Source organism: Phascolarctos cinereus, unplaced genomic scaffold (assembly GCF_003287225.1).
Source record: "Phascolarctos cinereus isolate Bilbo 61053 unplaced genomic scaffold, phaCin_HiC Scaffold_4;HRSCAF=312, whole genome shotgun sequence".
In the NCBI taxonomy this organism is placed as follows: domain Eukaryota; kingdom Metazoa; phylum Chordata; class Mammalia; order Diprotodontia; family Phascolarctidae; genus Phascolarctos; species Phascolarctos cinereus.
This window is the reverse complement of record NW_027555847.1, coordinates 239,283,663-239,300,773: the sequence shown is the minus strand read 5'-3', so window position 1 is coordinate 239,300,773 and position 17,111 is coordinate 239,283,663. Positions and strand designations below refer to the sequence as shown.

The window sequence follows — 17,111 nt, the reverse complement described above, 5'->3', positions numbered from 1 at the left end:
GTCCTGATTTGTTTACTTCCTAGTTCAAGCTCTTACACATTTACCAGCATTGTATTCTTGGACAAGTCACTTACCCTCCATCTACCTAAGTGCTCACAACCTGTAACAAGATAATAACACTTGTTTTACCTTCCTACCTCTTAGGGAGAATGCTTTATAAACCTTAAAATGAACTGTAAACAAGGGTAGTGATGATGTTGGTGGTTCCATTCTCAAGTCCTAGTTTTGGTACCTAGAAACAGAGTCTAATTTCTCTAATGTTTGACACTCCTTTAAATATTTGGAGATAGGTTGTATGTCCCATCTAAATCTAAAAGTTCACTTTATTAATTACTCAGCCAATAGGAATTTATTAAGCATGTACTATGTGATGAGCTATGAAGAGTGTCATACAATCTACAACTGTGAAAGTGAATTTTGTCTTTGTAAGAGATCCCTGGCCACTCACATAAAGATCTCACAGTTAAGAGTACCAGCAGTTCAATTAATGTTTATAAGCAATCTAAAAACAACAATTCCTATTATTCTTTGCCACCCCTCCCCTTTCTATCACCCCTACTGAAGCAGAAAGAGACTATGCAAAGTTGAAGCCATTCTGTATTTTTGTGTGTTTCACTGATTGCCATAGCCAAGGAATTGATTACCTAGGGGCCAATGTAGACAAGCCTTTACATTAACTAGGGTGTTTCCCAGGCAACATGTAACATAAAATCTCTTAATTGGACTATAATATAGAAGCCTTCCATTATGGTAGAACTACCAAAACTTGTATCCTTCTGGCATAGCCTTCAAAAATCCAGAGCCATCTTTATGCCATGATGATCCATTTGGTTGATAAGTAGTCAGTCAATAAGCATTTGTTAAGTCTACTATCGCTAAGCACTAAACACAAAAGATAGTCCCTGACCTCAAGGAGCTCACAATCTAATAAGGGAGACAACATACAAACAACTATGTACAAACAATCTAAATGCAAGATAAATAGGAAATAATCAACTGAGGGAAGACACTAGAATTAAAAAGGATTGGGAAAATCTTCCTGTACAAGATAGAAAATTAAGGAAACCAGAGAAGGCAAGAGGCAGAAATGAGAAGGGAAAGCATTCCAGGCATGGGAGCAAGCCAGTAAAAATATCTGGAGCTGAAAGATCTCTCTTGTTTGTAGAATAGCAAGAAAGCTATTATCACCAGGGTAAAGAGTACATGGTAGAGAGAAGGAATGTAAAAGGGAAGAAGACTGGAAGGCGGGGGAGGTAGACTATAAAAGGCTTTGAACACCAAAAAGAGAATTTCTTACTTGATCCTGGAGATGATGGGGAACCATTGGAGTTTACTGAGTAGGAGGAATGACATGGTCAGACTTGCACTTTAGGAAAATCACTTTGTTCACTGAATGATGGAAGAACTAGAGTGGGGAGAAGGACTGGAGTGTGGCAGGTGGACCAACCAGCAGGCCATTCCAATAATCCAGGGGTGAGAATATGAAGATATATACTAAGGTGGTGGTATTATCAACAGAAAGAAGGAAGTATATTTGAAAGATGTTTCAAAGGTGAAATTGATAGGCCTTGGCAATAGATTGGATATAGGGGATGAGAGATAGCAAAAAGTAGAGGATGACACCTAGTTGCAAGCCTAGAAGAGTGGGAGGATGGTCATACCCTTGACAGTAATAGGGTAGTTTGGAAGGAGGGAGGGTTTTGGGGAAAGATAATTTTGGACATGTTTTGGACATGTTGAGCTTAAGTTGTCTACAAGGCATGTAGTTCAAAATGCCAATAAGGAGTTGGAGATATGAGACTGGAGGTCAGCATAGAGAGTAGGGCTGGAGAAGTAAATTTAAGAATCATCAGTATAGACATAATTGAATCTATGGGAACTGATGGAATCACTAAGTGAAGTAGTAAAGAGGGAGAAAGGAAGAGCCTAGTACTGACCCCTGTGGTACACTCAATGGTTAGCAGGAATGACCTGAAGGAAGATTCAGTCAGATAGGTAGATCAAGATAACAGTGTCCCAAAAAACTGGAGAGAAGACAGTATCAAGAAGAAGAGGGTAATCAGCAGTGTCAAAGGCTAGAGAGAAGTCAAGAAGGGTGAAGATTGAGAAAAAGCAATTGGATTTGGCAATTAAGAGATAAGTGGTTACTTTAGAGAGAATGGTTTCGGTTAAATGATTAGTTCAGAGGCCAGATTATAGAATTTCTCAGAGGAGAGGAAATGGAGGCACCTATTGCAGACAGCTTTCTCAATCAGTTTATCTACAAAAGGCAGGAAAGATATAGAGTGGTAGTTAGCAGGAATGGAGGGATCAAGTGAAGATTTTTTGAGGATAGGGAGACATGGGCATGTCTATAGCACATAAGGAAGCAGCCACTAGACAGGGAGAAGTTGGAACTGAGTGAGAGATCAGGGATAATAGAGATGACAATCTCTTGGGTGAGATGGAGGGGATGGAATGGGATCACTTATGAAGGTAGAGGTATTTACCTTGGCAAAGAGAAGGGCTACTTCTTCATGTGAGACAGGGGTGAAGGAGAAGATAATGGCCAAAGGCATCTGAGTGACATGAGATGAGAAAGAGAGGAGAAGAAAGAGCTCTCCATGAATGGCCTCAATTTTTTTTTCAATAAAGTGTAAGGCAAGGTTCTCAGTTGAGGAGCTGGGAGAGACAGAGCAATGGGAGAGACATGGAAACCAAGAATAACAATGGCTTAGAACTCATCTGCAAAATGTTAAAGATAAGATTGTTTGAAGGTTACAAGCACTATTAACACACAAAACAGCAAAGAAAACAATTCTGCAGAAAACTTGATGCAACACACACATTATCACTACCAATCATGTTTATGAGTGGAACAAAAGTGGATAACACATAGATTTTTTTCTAAATGGAATAAATATACAAGCATTTTTATAGCCATAATTTTCTTCATCAATTAGAATGATAAAACTACCACATTTGTCTTTGGTCCCTGATCTGCCATTGAGGCAATGCAAATGGCACTTAAGTAGTCTAAATTGTGAGGAAGAAATCAAGTACACAAAGAATAAATTCATGCTGGAAGTAATATAATCTTAAAAGGATTGAAGAATTGGTTTTCTAGATAAGTGAGAATGGAAAATATTAAACAATTTGAAAAAAGCACAGATGGTATTGTTACTGAAGAGATGTGGCCAAGATGACATTGGCTAAAACCCACATGTCTATTTTCTCATCTCTATAAAATATTCACAGGAATGCTTTATACACATAAAGGATATCTGAGTAGAAGATAAAATAGGCTTTCAAAATGCTTTTTTTTAAAGAAAAATAGAAGACTACATAGTCATAGTCACAAAATTGAAGGAAAGGTGTAAAAAATACATTATCTTGTCATATTTATCTTTGTTCATTATAAAATAGTATTTAACTTGATAGAGTAAAAATGTAGCATTAATTTTTTTCTAAAAGGTTGTCTCCCTAAATTATGTAAGCCAGGACTACTCAACCTTGGTTTGTTGGTCAAAGAGAGCACCTGGGTGCATGTTTTATAATCCCCTTTATCTTATAACTTTTATAGAGAACTCCCAAAGGCAAAAACAGTACTGGCTCCCGGTCTGGCTGCCTGGTAGGCCTGGCAGTTCCTCTCCAATCTCTAGAGAGAGGAGGAGAGAGAGTGAAGGAAGTGTATTAGAGGAGAAAGACTCTCCCAGAAAACCAAAAAAGACATAAAAATCAACTGACGAAAAGAACTTAAAAAGCAGAATTAGCCAAATGAAGAAAAAATGGTACAAAAATTCACTAAAAACAATTCCTTAAAAATTATATTTGGGCAAGTGGAAGCTAAGAGAGACATCAAGAGAAATTAAGAGACATCAAGAAACAATAAAAACAAAGTCAAAAGAATGAAAAAGTAGAAGACAATGTGAAATATCTTGCTGGAAAAACAAGTGATCTGGAAAATAGATCCAGAAGAGATAATTTAAGAATTATTGGACTACCTGAAAGCCATGATAAAAATGGGAAAGGCTATACATCATATTTCAAGATATTGTCAAGGAAAACTGCCCTGATATCTTAGAACAAGACATTGAAATGATCCACTTATCACCTCCTGAAAGAGATCCCGGAATGAAAACTCTAAGGAATATTATAGCCAAATTCCAGAGCTTCAAGGTCAAGGAGAAAATATTGCAAGCAACCAGAAGGAAACCATTCAGATACCATGGAGCCACAATCAGGATCACAAAATATTTAGCAGCTTCTACGTCTAAGGAATAAAAGGCTTAGAATATGATATTCCAGAAGGCAAAGAAGCTAGGATTACAACCAAGAAAGCCTACCCAATAAAACTAAGTGTAATCCCTCAGAGAGAGAAATGAAGTAGAGGACTTTTAAGCATTCTTAATGAAAAGACTAGAGCTGAATAGAAAATTTGACATTCAAACACAAGACTCAAGAGAAGCATAGAAAGGTAAACATGAAAGGGAAAGCATAAGGGACTCAATAAGGTTGAACTGTTTTTTATATATGGGAAGATAATACTTATAACTACCAAGAACTTTATCAGTATTAGAGAAGTTAAAAGGAATATATACAGACAGATGGCACAGATGTGAGTTGATTATGATGGGATGATCTAAAAAAAATAAGAGGTGAAAAAGAGGGATGCACTGGGAGAAGGGAGAGGAAGAATGGGGGAAATTACATCACATAAAAAAAAGCATGCAAAGAAGAGCTGAGTAATGCTTGAGTATTATTTTCATCAGAATTGGCTCAAAGAAGGAATAATATACACACTTGGTTAGGTGTATAAATCTATTTGCCAAAGAGAGAAGAAAGAGAAGAATGGGATAAGAGAAAGGTGGGAACCTGATAGAAGGGAAGATGGATTAAGGACAGCAGTGGTCAGAAACAAAACAGATTTCAGGGGAAGGATAAAGTAAAAAGAAAGAAGGATTAATGGGGGAAAAAAACAGGATGGAGGGAAATACAGTTAGTAATCATAACTGTGAATGTGAATATAATGGAATCACCCACAAAATGGAAGCAGATAAGAGAATGGATTAGAAAACAGAATACTACAATATGTTGTTCACAAGAAACACACTTGAAGCAGAGAGACAAACACTGAATAAAAATAAGGGGCTAGGGTAAAATCTATTTGCTTCAGCTGAGGTAAAAAAAAAAAGGCAAGGGTGCAACCTCAGGCAAACCAATAGCAAACATCGACTTAATTAAAAGAGATAAGGAAGGAAACTACATCTTGCTAAAAGGGACCATAGACAATGAAGTAATAGGAACACTAAACATACATGAACCAAATGACCTAGCATCCAAATTCCTAAATGAAAAGTTAAACGAGTTATAGGAAGAAATAGACAGTAAAACTATACTAGTGGAGGACTTTAACTTTCCCCTCTCAGAACTAGATATATCAAGCCATAAAATAAATGAGAAAGAAGTTAAGGAGATGAATAGAATTTTAGAAAGGTTAGATATGATAGACTGATGGAAATAGAAATGAGTATACCTTTTTTCTCAGCTGTACATGGCACCTTCACAAAAACTGGCCATGTAGTAGGAACTAAAAACCTCACAGAAAATGTAGAAAAGCAGAAATATTAAATGCATCCATTTCAGACCATAAGAAAATTAAGGTTATGTTCAATAAAAGACTGTGGAAACATAAATTAAAAATTAATTAGAAATGAAATTATCTAGTCCTATAGAATGATTGGGTCAAAGAACAAATCATAGAAGCAATCAGTAATTTCATTAAAGAAAATAATAATGAGACAACCTGCAAAAAATTATGTAATGTAGTCAAAGCAGTACTTAGGGAGAATTAATATGGCTAAAGTCTTGCATCAGTAAAATAGAGAAAAAGTAGATCAATGAATTGGGTACACAATTTTAAAAAGCTAGAAAAACAACAAATTAAAAATTCCCAATTAAATACCAAATCAGAAATCCTGAAAACAAAAAGAGAGATTAACAAAACTGGAAGTAAGAAAACCATTGAACTAATAATTAAAACTAGGAGCTGTTTTAATTTAAAAAACACAATGAAATAGGTAAACCATTGATTTTAAAAACTAATTACTTTAATTAAAAAAGAAAGAAGAAAATCAAATTACCAATATCAAAAACCCAAAAGGTAAATGTACCATTAATGAATATGAAATTAAAGCAATTATTGGGAGTTATCTTTTCCAATTATATACCAAGAAATCTGATAATTTAAGTGAAATGGTTGCATATTTACAAAAATATAAATTGCCCCAATTAAGAGAAGAAAAAATAGAATATTTAAATAACACCATCTCAGAAGAAGAAGTTGAACCAGCCACACATGAGCTCCCTAAGGAAAAAAAAATTCTAGGACCAGATGGATTCACGAGGGAATTGTACCAAACATTTAAAGAACAATTAATTCTCATACTATATAAACTATTTGGGAAAATAGGCAAAGAAGGAGTTCTAGCAAATTCCTTTGACAACACAAATATGGTGCTGATACCTAAACCAGGAAGAGCAAAAGCAGAAAGAAAACTATAAACCAATTTCTCTAATGAATATCAATGCAAAAATTTTCAATATACAGCAGTGTATCACAAAGATCATACATTATGATCATGTGAGATTTATACCAGGAATGCAGGGTTGGTTCAATATTAGGGAAATTATTAAGGTAATAGACCACATCAACAATAAAAACAACAAAAATCATATGATTATCAAGTAGTATCTATCTAAAGCCACCAGCAAGCATTATTTGTAATGGGGATAAGCCACAAGTCTTCCAAATAAGATAAGGGGTAAAGCAAAGATGCACATTATCATCACTATTATTTAATATTGTATTAGAAATACTGGCTGTGGAAATAAGAGAAGAAAAAGAAATTGAAGGAATTAAAATAGGCAATGAAGAAACAAAACTTTCACTCACTGTAGATAATGGCATATTTAGAGAATCCTAGAGAATCAACTAAAAACCTGGTTAAAACAATGAACAATTTTAGCAAAGTTGTAGAATATAAAATAAACCCACATAAATCATCAACATTTGTATATACTACCAACAGTTCCCAGCAGAAAGAGACAGAGAAATTCCACTTAAAATAATTGCTGACAATATAAAATACACAACTACAAAATACTTTTCACAGAAGATCTAAACAAATGGAGGAATATTAATTGCTGAGCCAATATAACAAAAATGAGAATTCTACCTAAGTTAATTTACTTATTCAGTGCCCTACCAAACTACCAAAAAAATTTCTTAGAGCTAAGATAAAATAATGATAAAATTCATGTGAAAGAACAAAAGATCAAGAAAATCAAGGGAATCAATGAAAACAAAAGTGAAAGTATGTACCTTAGTAATACTTGATCTCAAAATGTATTAAAAAGGAGTAATCATTAAAAAAAAATCTGGTACTGGCTAAGAAATAGAGTGGAGAATCTGTGGAATAGATTAGATATACAATACTCAGTAGTAATTGGCTAAGTATTCTAGTGTTTAAGAAACTTTAAGGGGGCAGAGCCAAGATGGCAGAGTAAAAGCAGTAACTTGCTTGAGCTCTCCCCCACACACCTCCAAATACCTATTAAAAAATGGCTCTAAACAAATTCTAAAGCAGCAGAACCCACAAAAAGACAGAGCGAAACAAAGTTGCAGCCCAAGACAGTCTGGATGGTTGATTGGAAAGGTATATCACTCCGGATGGGAGAGGAGTGCAGTTCAGTGTAGATGCTCAGGCAAGGCAGGCCTCAGTAAACCTGGAGCAGCCCTCAGAAGCACAGGCAGCTGTGGCAGTTTCCAGACTTCTCAAACCAGGAACACCAAAGACACTTAGATGGTCAGTGGGAAAAGTCTATGTCTGTGGTGAGAGAGAAAAGCACAGTCCCAGCCCCAGTCCCCAAGCACAGCCCCGTGGTGGTGGCTGCTTCCAGAGCTTCCTGCCCACAGACTAAGGGGGAATCAGGTAGCTGATTAGAGGGGGATTGCAGGGATCTCTCTGCTGGTGCAGGATTGTATTTCTTTGCCCCTCCTTGGATCTGGGTCACAGTTCTGGGTGGTGGTCCTGGGGCAAGAAGGAGCACTGGAGTGGTGGAGTTTGTACTGGTGATAAAGAGCAAATCCTCCCCACAGTTCCAAGACAGAAAAGAGTGCTTGTGGTCACTCATAGACCAGAGCACAGGCCAGGAAAGGAGCAAACATCACACCCTTGATCATAGCACCTTGGAAGAACTGAAAATTTACAGGTCCCTAGATGTATCTCTGAAAACAGCTGCACAAAACCTGCAAAGCTTGAGACAATACATTCTGCACCCTGGAAGCAGACCCCTACCTTAACAAAGAGTTTACAACTCACATAATTGCCTGAGATTATGAGCAAGCAGCACAAAAAGAGTCAGACCATAGAATCTTGCTTTGGTGACAAAGAAGATCAAAACATACAACCAGAAGACAACTAAGTCAAAGCTCCTACATCCAAAGCCTCCAAGAAAAATATGAATTGGTCTCAGCCCATGGAAGAGCTCAAAAAGGATTTTGAGAAGCAAGTAAGAGAAGTAGAGGAAAAACTGAGAGTGATGCAAGAAAATCATGAAAAACAAATCAACAGCTTGCTAAAGGAAATCCAAAAAATACTGAAGAAAATAACACCTTAAAAAATTAACCTAACCCAAATGGCAAAAGAGGTCCAAAAAGCCAATGAGGAGAAGAATGCCCTAAAAAGAAAAAATTGGACAAATGGAAAAGGAAGTCCAAAAACTTACTGAAGAAAATACTTCCTTAAAAATTAGAGTGGAGCAATTGGAAGCTAGTGACTTTATAAGAAATCAAGACACTGTAAAACAAATCCAAAAGAATGAAAAAAATAGAAAACAATGGAAAACCAACTGACCTGGAAAATAGATCCAAGAGAGAGTTTAAAAATTATTGGACTATCTGTAAGCCAGGATCAAAAAAAGAGCGTAGGCATAATCTTTCAAAAAATTATCAAGGAAAACTCCCCTTTTATTTTAGAACGAGAGGGCAAAATAGAAATTCAAAGAATCCACTGATTACCTCCTGAAGGAGATTCCCAAAGGAAAACTCCTAGGAATATTGTGGCAAATTCCAGAGTTCCTAGGTCAAGGAGAAAATATTGTAAGCAGCCAGAAAGAAACAATTCAAGTATTGTGGAACCACAATCAGGATAACACAAGATTTAGCAGCTTCTGCATTAAGGCACAGCAGGGAATGGAATAAAATATTCCAGAGGGCAAAGGAGATAGAATTACAACCAAGAATCACCTACCCAGCAAAACTGAGTATAATTCCTCAGGGGGAAAAAGGCCATTCAGTGAAATAGGGACTGTCAAGCATTCTTGATGAAAAGACCAGAGCTGAATAGAAATTTTGACTTTCAAATACAAGACTCAAGTGAAACATGAAAAGGTAAACAGGAAACAGGTCGTAAGAGACTTATTAAGTTTGAACTGTTTACATTCCTACATGGAAAGATGATATTTGTAACTCATGAGACCTTTGTCAGTATTAGGGTAGTTAAAGGGTAAAAATTATATGTATGTATGTATGTATAGATAGATAGATAGATAGATAGATAGATAGATAGATAGATAGATGGCACAGAGTGAGTTGAAGATGAAGGGATGATATCTGGAGAATAAAATTAAGGGGTGAAAGAGGATTATACTGAGAGAAAGAGGGAGAGGTAGAATGGAGTAAATTATCTCACATAAAACAGACAAGAAAAGGCTTTTACAGTGGAGGAGAAACAGGGGAAGGTGAGAGGGAATGAGTGAATCTTATTCTCATCATATTTGGCTTAAGGAGGGAATAGCATACGTACTCAATTAGGTATGGAAATCTATCTTACCCTACAGGAAAATGGGAGCGCGAGGGAAGGGGACAAAAGAGCAGGTGGATGATAGAAGGGAGAACAGATTAGGGGAAGGGATAATAAGAAGCAAACACTTCTGAGGACGGACAGGGTCAAAAGAGAGGATAGAATAAATGGAGAGCAGGATAGGATGAAGGCAAATATAGTTAATTTTTTGCAACATGACTACTATGGAAGTGTTTTGCATGACTACACAGTATAACCTGTATTGAGTTGCTTGCCTTTTCAATGAGGATGGGGCGGGGAGGGAGGAAGGGAGAAAATTTAGAACTCAAAGTTTTAAAAACACATGTTAAAAAATTGTTTTCACATGCAACTGGGAAATGAGAAATACAGGAAATGGGATATAGAAATCTTTCCTGCCCTACAGGAAAATAGAAGGGGAAGGGGATAAGAGAAGGGGGGGGTAAGATAGAAGGGAGGGCAGATTAGGAGAAGGGGTATACAGAATGCATGCCATCTTGGGGTGAGGGGATGGATGAGATGGGGAGAAAATTTGGAACTCAAGATCTTGGGGAAGTGAATGTTGAAAACTGAAAATAAATTTAAAAAAAGAAACCTAAAGATGTGGTCCTTTGACTGAATCCAAACTTCACATAACAGATTTGTTTTGGATTCAGTCAAAGGGCCCCACTTGAGGACCTAGAGGGCCACATGTGGCCTCAAGGCTGCAGATTCCCTACCCCTGGCTTAAATTTATTAAGCACTTCCTATATGCCAGAGACTATGCTAAGCAATGAGGATATAAAAAAGGCAAAAGATGGCCCCTGCCTTGTAGGAGCATACAATCTAATGAGAAAGATAACATGCAAACAAATATGTACAAAACAAGTTATATACAGGATAAACAGTAAATAATTAACATCAGGATTGCTCTGGAATTGAGGGATTGGAGAAAACTTCCTATAGAAGGTGGGATTTTAATTGGGACTTAAAGGACGCCAAGGAGGCCAATAGTCCAAGCTGAGGCAGGCATGGGGGATTACAAAAAATTTTTGAAATCATATTCATATATGCAATATGAATATATGGATATATACAGACATAAAATATATAGAATATACAAATATATAGAATTTGCAAATATATAAAATGTACAGAAATAAAACCAATTATAAGCCATACTCAGGAATGACTGAGCTTTGGCAGGGACAGAGGGAGATGTAGAGCAGTAGCGCAGGAAGTACAAACTGTAATCAGACTAGTATGGTATTTCAGGGCAGATAGATTCTTGTAATAACCCTCAAATCACAATAGATGAGAAACCTACTTTCCTATGCATAGGACTGACCATGAATGGCTAATGTAGAATACATGTGCAAATGACATTAGCATCTTTCATATTTGGAAGTTTTGAAAGTTAAACTGTTTACTAAGAGTGACTTCTACTTGACTGTGTGGGTGTGTCTGAGAAGGCTGATCCATGATTCACTGAATATCTGCACATGAAGGAGCTTTCTTGGGTCCTTGGCTACAGATTCTGCTTACCATTCTCTTACTCTTTGTTAATCTCTTCCTAGCCTCAAAATCATCCTGAAGCAACCCTTACATCACAGCATGATTGGGAGCTATATCCAAGACTGCTTGGTCTCCCATTGGTCCTTTGCAGTAGGCCACAGCTGTAGTTCATTGTCTGAAGATGTGCTTTCCCCGTTCCCTCTGTGTTGTGGTTGCCTCACTTACTCCTCATGCTGCATCTGCTTGAGTATACTGCTGTCATCTATTCCCCACATGTGTCCCACCCAAGGAAATTATGTTTGGGACAAGCATTTTTCAGTGCTGGTAAGGCCAATTCCATTATGGGACTTGATTGTTCATAATCCTGGCTCACCATTTAATAGCTAGGCTCAGAAGTGATATGCACAAGTACAAACACACATTTGAGACAAAAATGTGATGCAGATTGTTTCCCTGATTCTCTTAGAGGTACGAGTTTTATAAGCTCTTATTATGTTCTAAAAATTTTCCCTTTAATTTGTTAAATACATCTCCCACCAGCAAGCATATAATTCTTTGTAGTATATGGTAAAATTAAAAACTCCTATAGAAGGGTTACATACTATTTTCAGGGAACAATGACTTGGAGTGAATAAAAGTACCATCTCTTGGGTGGTAGGGAACCCAGGAAGCCAAGGGAAAGTGGTGGCACAAAACATCCTTAAGAAATGTCATCAAAGCAAGTCCTGAGGCTTGTTGGTAAAATAAGAGTGGTGTTTCCTAGGGCCCCACCATTGAACTGTGTTTAGTGTTTAGGTAATGGCCTGTTTCCATAGTAATTACTAGCAGACAATGTGGTAAAGTGGATAGAGTGCTAGACTTGGGGTCAGGAAGACCTGAGACATTAGCAATGTGACTGTTAACAGATCATTTAATGTTTTTTCAACTTTAGTTGCCTCATCTGTATACAAATTAAGACAATAAAGGCACCTGTTTCCCAGTGTTGTTTTGTAGTTCAAATGATATGTTCCAGTGTTTTGCAAAAATATCAGTCATTATTAGTATTGCTACATTGTTTATACAACCCATTGTGGCTGAGTTTATATAACTCAGTGAGGGGAGTTGACAATTAGTGGGGTTTTTGGGGTAGCATAGACAGCCAAATTGGGTAATTCAGCACAAATAGATTTACCATCCACTATATTCACCAGAAAATTGCTGAATATCTCCTTTATTTTACATTGCACAAATCTTACCTAAGAGAATGAATTCTAGCATTTCTTAGCAGTATAAAGCAGGACAATTAACAGCAAGAAAAACGTTGTTTAAATAATATAAATGATAATTAGCAGCAGTGGCTAGTGAAATAATTAAAAACATATGAAGAACAAGTGGGCCCAAGTTTATAGACGTATATATGTACATACATATACACATATATGTAGATATGTGAGTATATATATATATATATATGTATATATATATATATATACACATACACACACACACACACACACACACACACACACACACACATGCTCTCCCTAGAGTTTTCAGGTCCCTCTTTTCATATTTTGGCTAACCAGGACATGCCCAGTAGTTGACAGACAAAAGAAAAAACCTGTGAGCAGAAATAATAGGTTTCTGTGTGTAAGGGTATCATATTTCATCTGTTAGATTCATACCTGTGACCCAGAAAATCAAGCTTTTGCTGATTCTGGAATAATGATATTTTCAGGCATCCTCACCCCTGTCATGAAAGCTTCATAGAACTTCTCAAATATAATTTGAAATTTTGACACTTTCAATCTAATCCTTTGCTCTGCAGTAACTTTGCATTAGCTAAATTTAGAGACTTTCCCTCTGCCTTCTTTGGATTGCACTTTCTATGCCTTGGCAAGCTATGACCAAAGCACAGTAAAGATCTAATTTCCCTGCTCTTATCAACTTCCCCCACACCCCAAACTTTCATTTCCCTTGGCCCTGTCTGTAATGGTATATTCCAAAGAATCAAGAGACTGCACATTAGGAGAAAAAGGCTTGATGTGGCTTCTGGCTAGAGTTACAATCCCTCCCACTTTTGCTGTGTTCCCTGTTCATACACGCCCATGTGCTTTTGAAAGTACTGGAGGGAGAGGCTGGGGACTAAAACCTTGGCAGCTGGCAAAGTCACAATAGCCCCAAGTTGAAAATGGCTGAGCTTCTGACTGACAGTCATGAAATTGATGAGAAATACAATGTGCTCTTATCTTAGTCCAGACTGGATGGGTTATGTTCTCTACAGCAGTTGGGACTGAATTGCATATAGTTCCCTAGAGCATGACTTAGGAGTTAGGATGTTCGGAACTCAAAAATATGGAACAGGTTCCAAGTTCAGCAGCAGTTCAACTAATATAATGCATGAATCTAGCCTTGGAAAATATAACATAGACCACATTAGCCTTTTATGGTATTAATTTTCTTTCACATCCGCTTTTATTTTTCTGTATAAATTTTCTAGGCTCTGTGTCTGCTTATTCTCCTTTTAACTTTTCCTAACAAAGAAATCTTTGGCAATATGGCATGAATGTCATTATTTATGAACACATTATTTATTTCTTTGCATGTTGAATTAAATACTAGCTTTGGTTCATTCTTTTTAATAAAGAAATTTAATAAAAATAATTATTCTCCAAAAAGAAAGTTGCCTCTTTATGTCTAACTGCTCTATCTGTATCTCAATAATCTTGCAAACAAATTAACATGTAAAAATTGTAACATTATTGTTACAAAAAAATTTTTTTAAGAAGAAAAACTTTTAGTGGTCTTTTTTTTTTGGTTCCTAATCACTTTAGTTTACAATTCTTTTCCTTTTACCCACTGTTGTTTTCACATTTTTTTTTTATCACTGGATTTTTAAAAATTTCTTCAAATTCATCTTTTGGACGATCTATGATGTGACTGCAGAGGGAAAGGAAAGTGGAGACTGGATCAGTTTTCCAATTTGGCCTATGTATCAGCATAATTAAGCAGGGATTTTTTCCCTCAAATAATTTTTTTGCCTGCATTATGTGACTATTAACTTTACTCTCCATTTGACTTGGCCTGTTTTGACATGGGGCACGCCAAGAAGTCAAAAGCCTGTAGTGATTCTGCTTAGGTGAGTAGAGGTTACAAACAGCTACTTAACTACGGATCCAAACCTTGTACAGCAGTAGTGTCAATCTCAAATTGAAATGGAGGTCACTAATCTGTATGTAAAGATCCTTGTAGGCAATATGTTGACTTAGTTTTAAAAATGTGCTATTAGCTATGTTTATTGTATATTTTTATTTATTTAATTTATTTATTACCTCTATCAAATTACTTACCATCTTAGGCTAGGGGGAGGTGAGAAAGATAAAGAGAAAATTTGGAACTCAATTTTTTAAAAAAACTGAATGTCAAAAATTGTCTTTACAAGTAATTGGGAAAAAATACATATTTTTTTAAATTGTGCAATCACAATCATTCCCTTTCACACTGTGGAATTTTTGTCCTGCATTTCACAATTCTTTGCTCAAGTGCATTTGATTGAATGTTGTCACAACTATTCAGTTTTTCAAGCAAATAAGGTTCTTGTCAAAACCAGGGTACTTCAAACTAAATTGGTCAGTGACATGAAAAAAAACACCCTCTAAACCCTTTTGGAGCAGTGTTTTTAGTCCTTTACTTTACAATGAATTGAAATCTCACAGTCTGAATGTCTTCTCCGAGAAATCCAAATAGATCACAGAACTTAGGGTAGCATAACTTAAAGAAAAGTGCTACACAATCTGCTTGGCCACAGTAAGGCAAAACATAAAAACAAAAATTAAACCTGGTAAATGTATTTCAAACCTGAATTGCATGATAACAAGTTTTCTATTCTTGCAGCCCTCAGTGAAAAGACGACCACCAACAATTATTTGCTACATTTGTGGTCGTGAATATGGAACTAAGTCTATCAGCATCCATGAGCCACAGTGTCTGAAAAAATGGCATAATGAAAACAATTTGTTGCCTAAAGAGTTACGGAGACCAGAGCCAAAAAAACCAGAAGTCAGACCCATTGGAGGTAAGCTACTGGGGAAGACAAGAGTGGAGTTATATAGAAAAAAAGAGTTCTTTCGATCTTTCCTAAAATGTGAGAATACTCTTTATTCATACTTGTCTCTTATTTGTTCATAATTCTAAAATCAACTACATTTTTAATCTTGGCCACCATTAAATGGGAAAAAAAACCCGTCAAAGTGCAATTTCAAGAAAGCTTGTCTTCAAAAAGAACAGACATTTTCTGCTCAAGGCTAAAGTGAGGAATGGGATCTATATCACCTGGTTTACATGACCTTACTTAAGATCATCTTACCTAGCATTTAAAAGTGGCACCTGAAATGTAAAATACCTTTGGCTCATACCTAGCTGCGCAGCCCCTCTAAACCTATTTCCTCATCTGAAAAATGGAGAAAATAAAACTTATACTATGCCTCTTATATGATTATTATGAAAAAGTACTTTATAAACCTTGAAGTATTATACAAATAGAAGGTAGTATTTTTATTATGGTACCATAAGGCAATGTCTTCAAGAATGGAGATATGCCTTAGTGCTCGCAGAGAGCCTCATGTTTATCTAACGTGGTTAAGAGCACATTCCCCTAGCACAAGCACAGAAATTGTCTCATGGCACTTCCCTAACGAGATCACTCTGTCTGGTTCTTAGTTTGATGCAGGGGATGGACTAGTTCTTCAAACTCCTTCCAGGAATGGTGCGGAGAGTTTTGTAGTCCCCTGTGGAGCTGATAGAATTGTAGACATTGCCAGGCAAGAATTATGCATAGTCTCTTCCTAGAGGACAAACATATGTACATACACTCTTCAGAAATATGTATATGTGTGTATACATATGTGTAATATATATGTGTGTGTGTGTGTGAGTGTGCATATGTATGTGTGTGTACATGTGTATTTTATTGCTTTTGCTGAGTCTTTTCAGTCTTGTCTGACTCGTTATGACACTATTTGGGATTTTCTTGGCAAAGATATTGGAGTGGTTTGCCATTTCCTTCTCCAGCTCATTTTACAGATAAGGAACTGAGGCAAACATGGTTAAGTGATTTGGCCAGGGTCACACATCTAATAAGCGTCTGAGGCCAGATTTGAACTCAAGATGAGACTTTCTGATTCCAAGCCCAGTGCTCTATCCACTGCACCACCTAGCTGCCCAGGTGTGTGCATAAAAGGAGGTAAAAAGAACACAAGATGACAGCATTTGTGTACACATGGAGCCTATTTAGACTGCTGACCACCAACACACTTAGCAGTCTTCTTTTCCTAAATTTGTTTCTTCCTCTCTGCTCAGCACTCTACATCCCATTCTCTGCATGAACAAAACTTTCATGTTTCTAGGAGTTGGGATGGAAATAATTTACTCTAAAACCCAGGCTGTATCACTGTGAAATCATCTGCATGCTGGTTAGACAGGAAGGTCATTGTAACTTCATTTCTCTTAAGTTTCCCTCTCAATCTGTGCTGACCCATTTCTATCACTACTGACATTCCTTCTTCTTAATCAAAGAACCTGCTTGCTATGAATTCCCACCACTTAAGACTTCAGTCTTAAAGGTGACGTAGTCCCCTCACACAGCTGCAACCAGACACATGGTCCCAATCTGTTAGGTCTATGCAAAGCCTTTTCCAAAGTTATGTAAACCCATTTCGGTGATGCTTCCACATAGTATCACTGAACAAAAATGATTATGCCACTTACAGGATGTTT

The 17,111-nt window shown here is 36.7% G+C and overlaps 1 protein-coding gene across 4 annotated transcripts in view; it reads left to right on the top strand.

Moving 5' to 3' along the window:
- LOC110223841 (zinc finger protein 474-like) overlaps nt 1-17,111 on the top strand; it is an 82,787-nt gene that overhangs the window by 55,493 nt on the left and 10,183 nt on the right. For all 4 annotated transcript variants that reach the window (XM_021009533.2, XM_021009532.2, XM_078152969.1 and 1 more), the window contains one exon: nt 15,231-15,411. In XM_021009533.2, the coding sequence (XP_020865192.1) occupies nt 15,231-15,411 (181 nt within the window). The remainder of the gene's footprint in view (nt 1-15,230; nt 15,412-17,111) is intronic.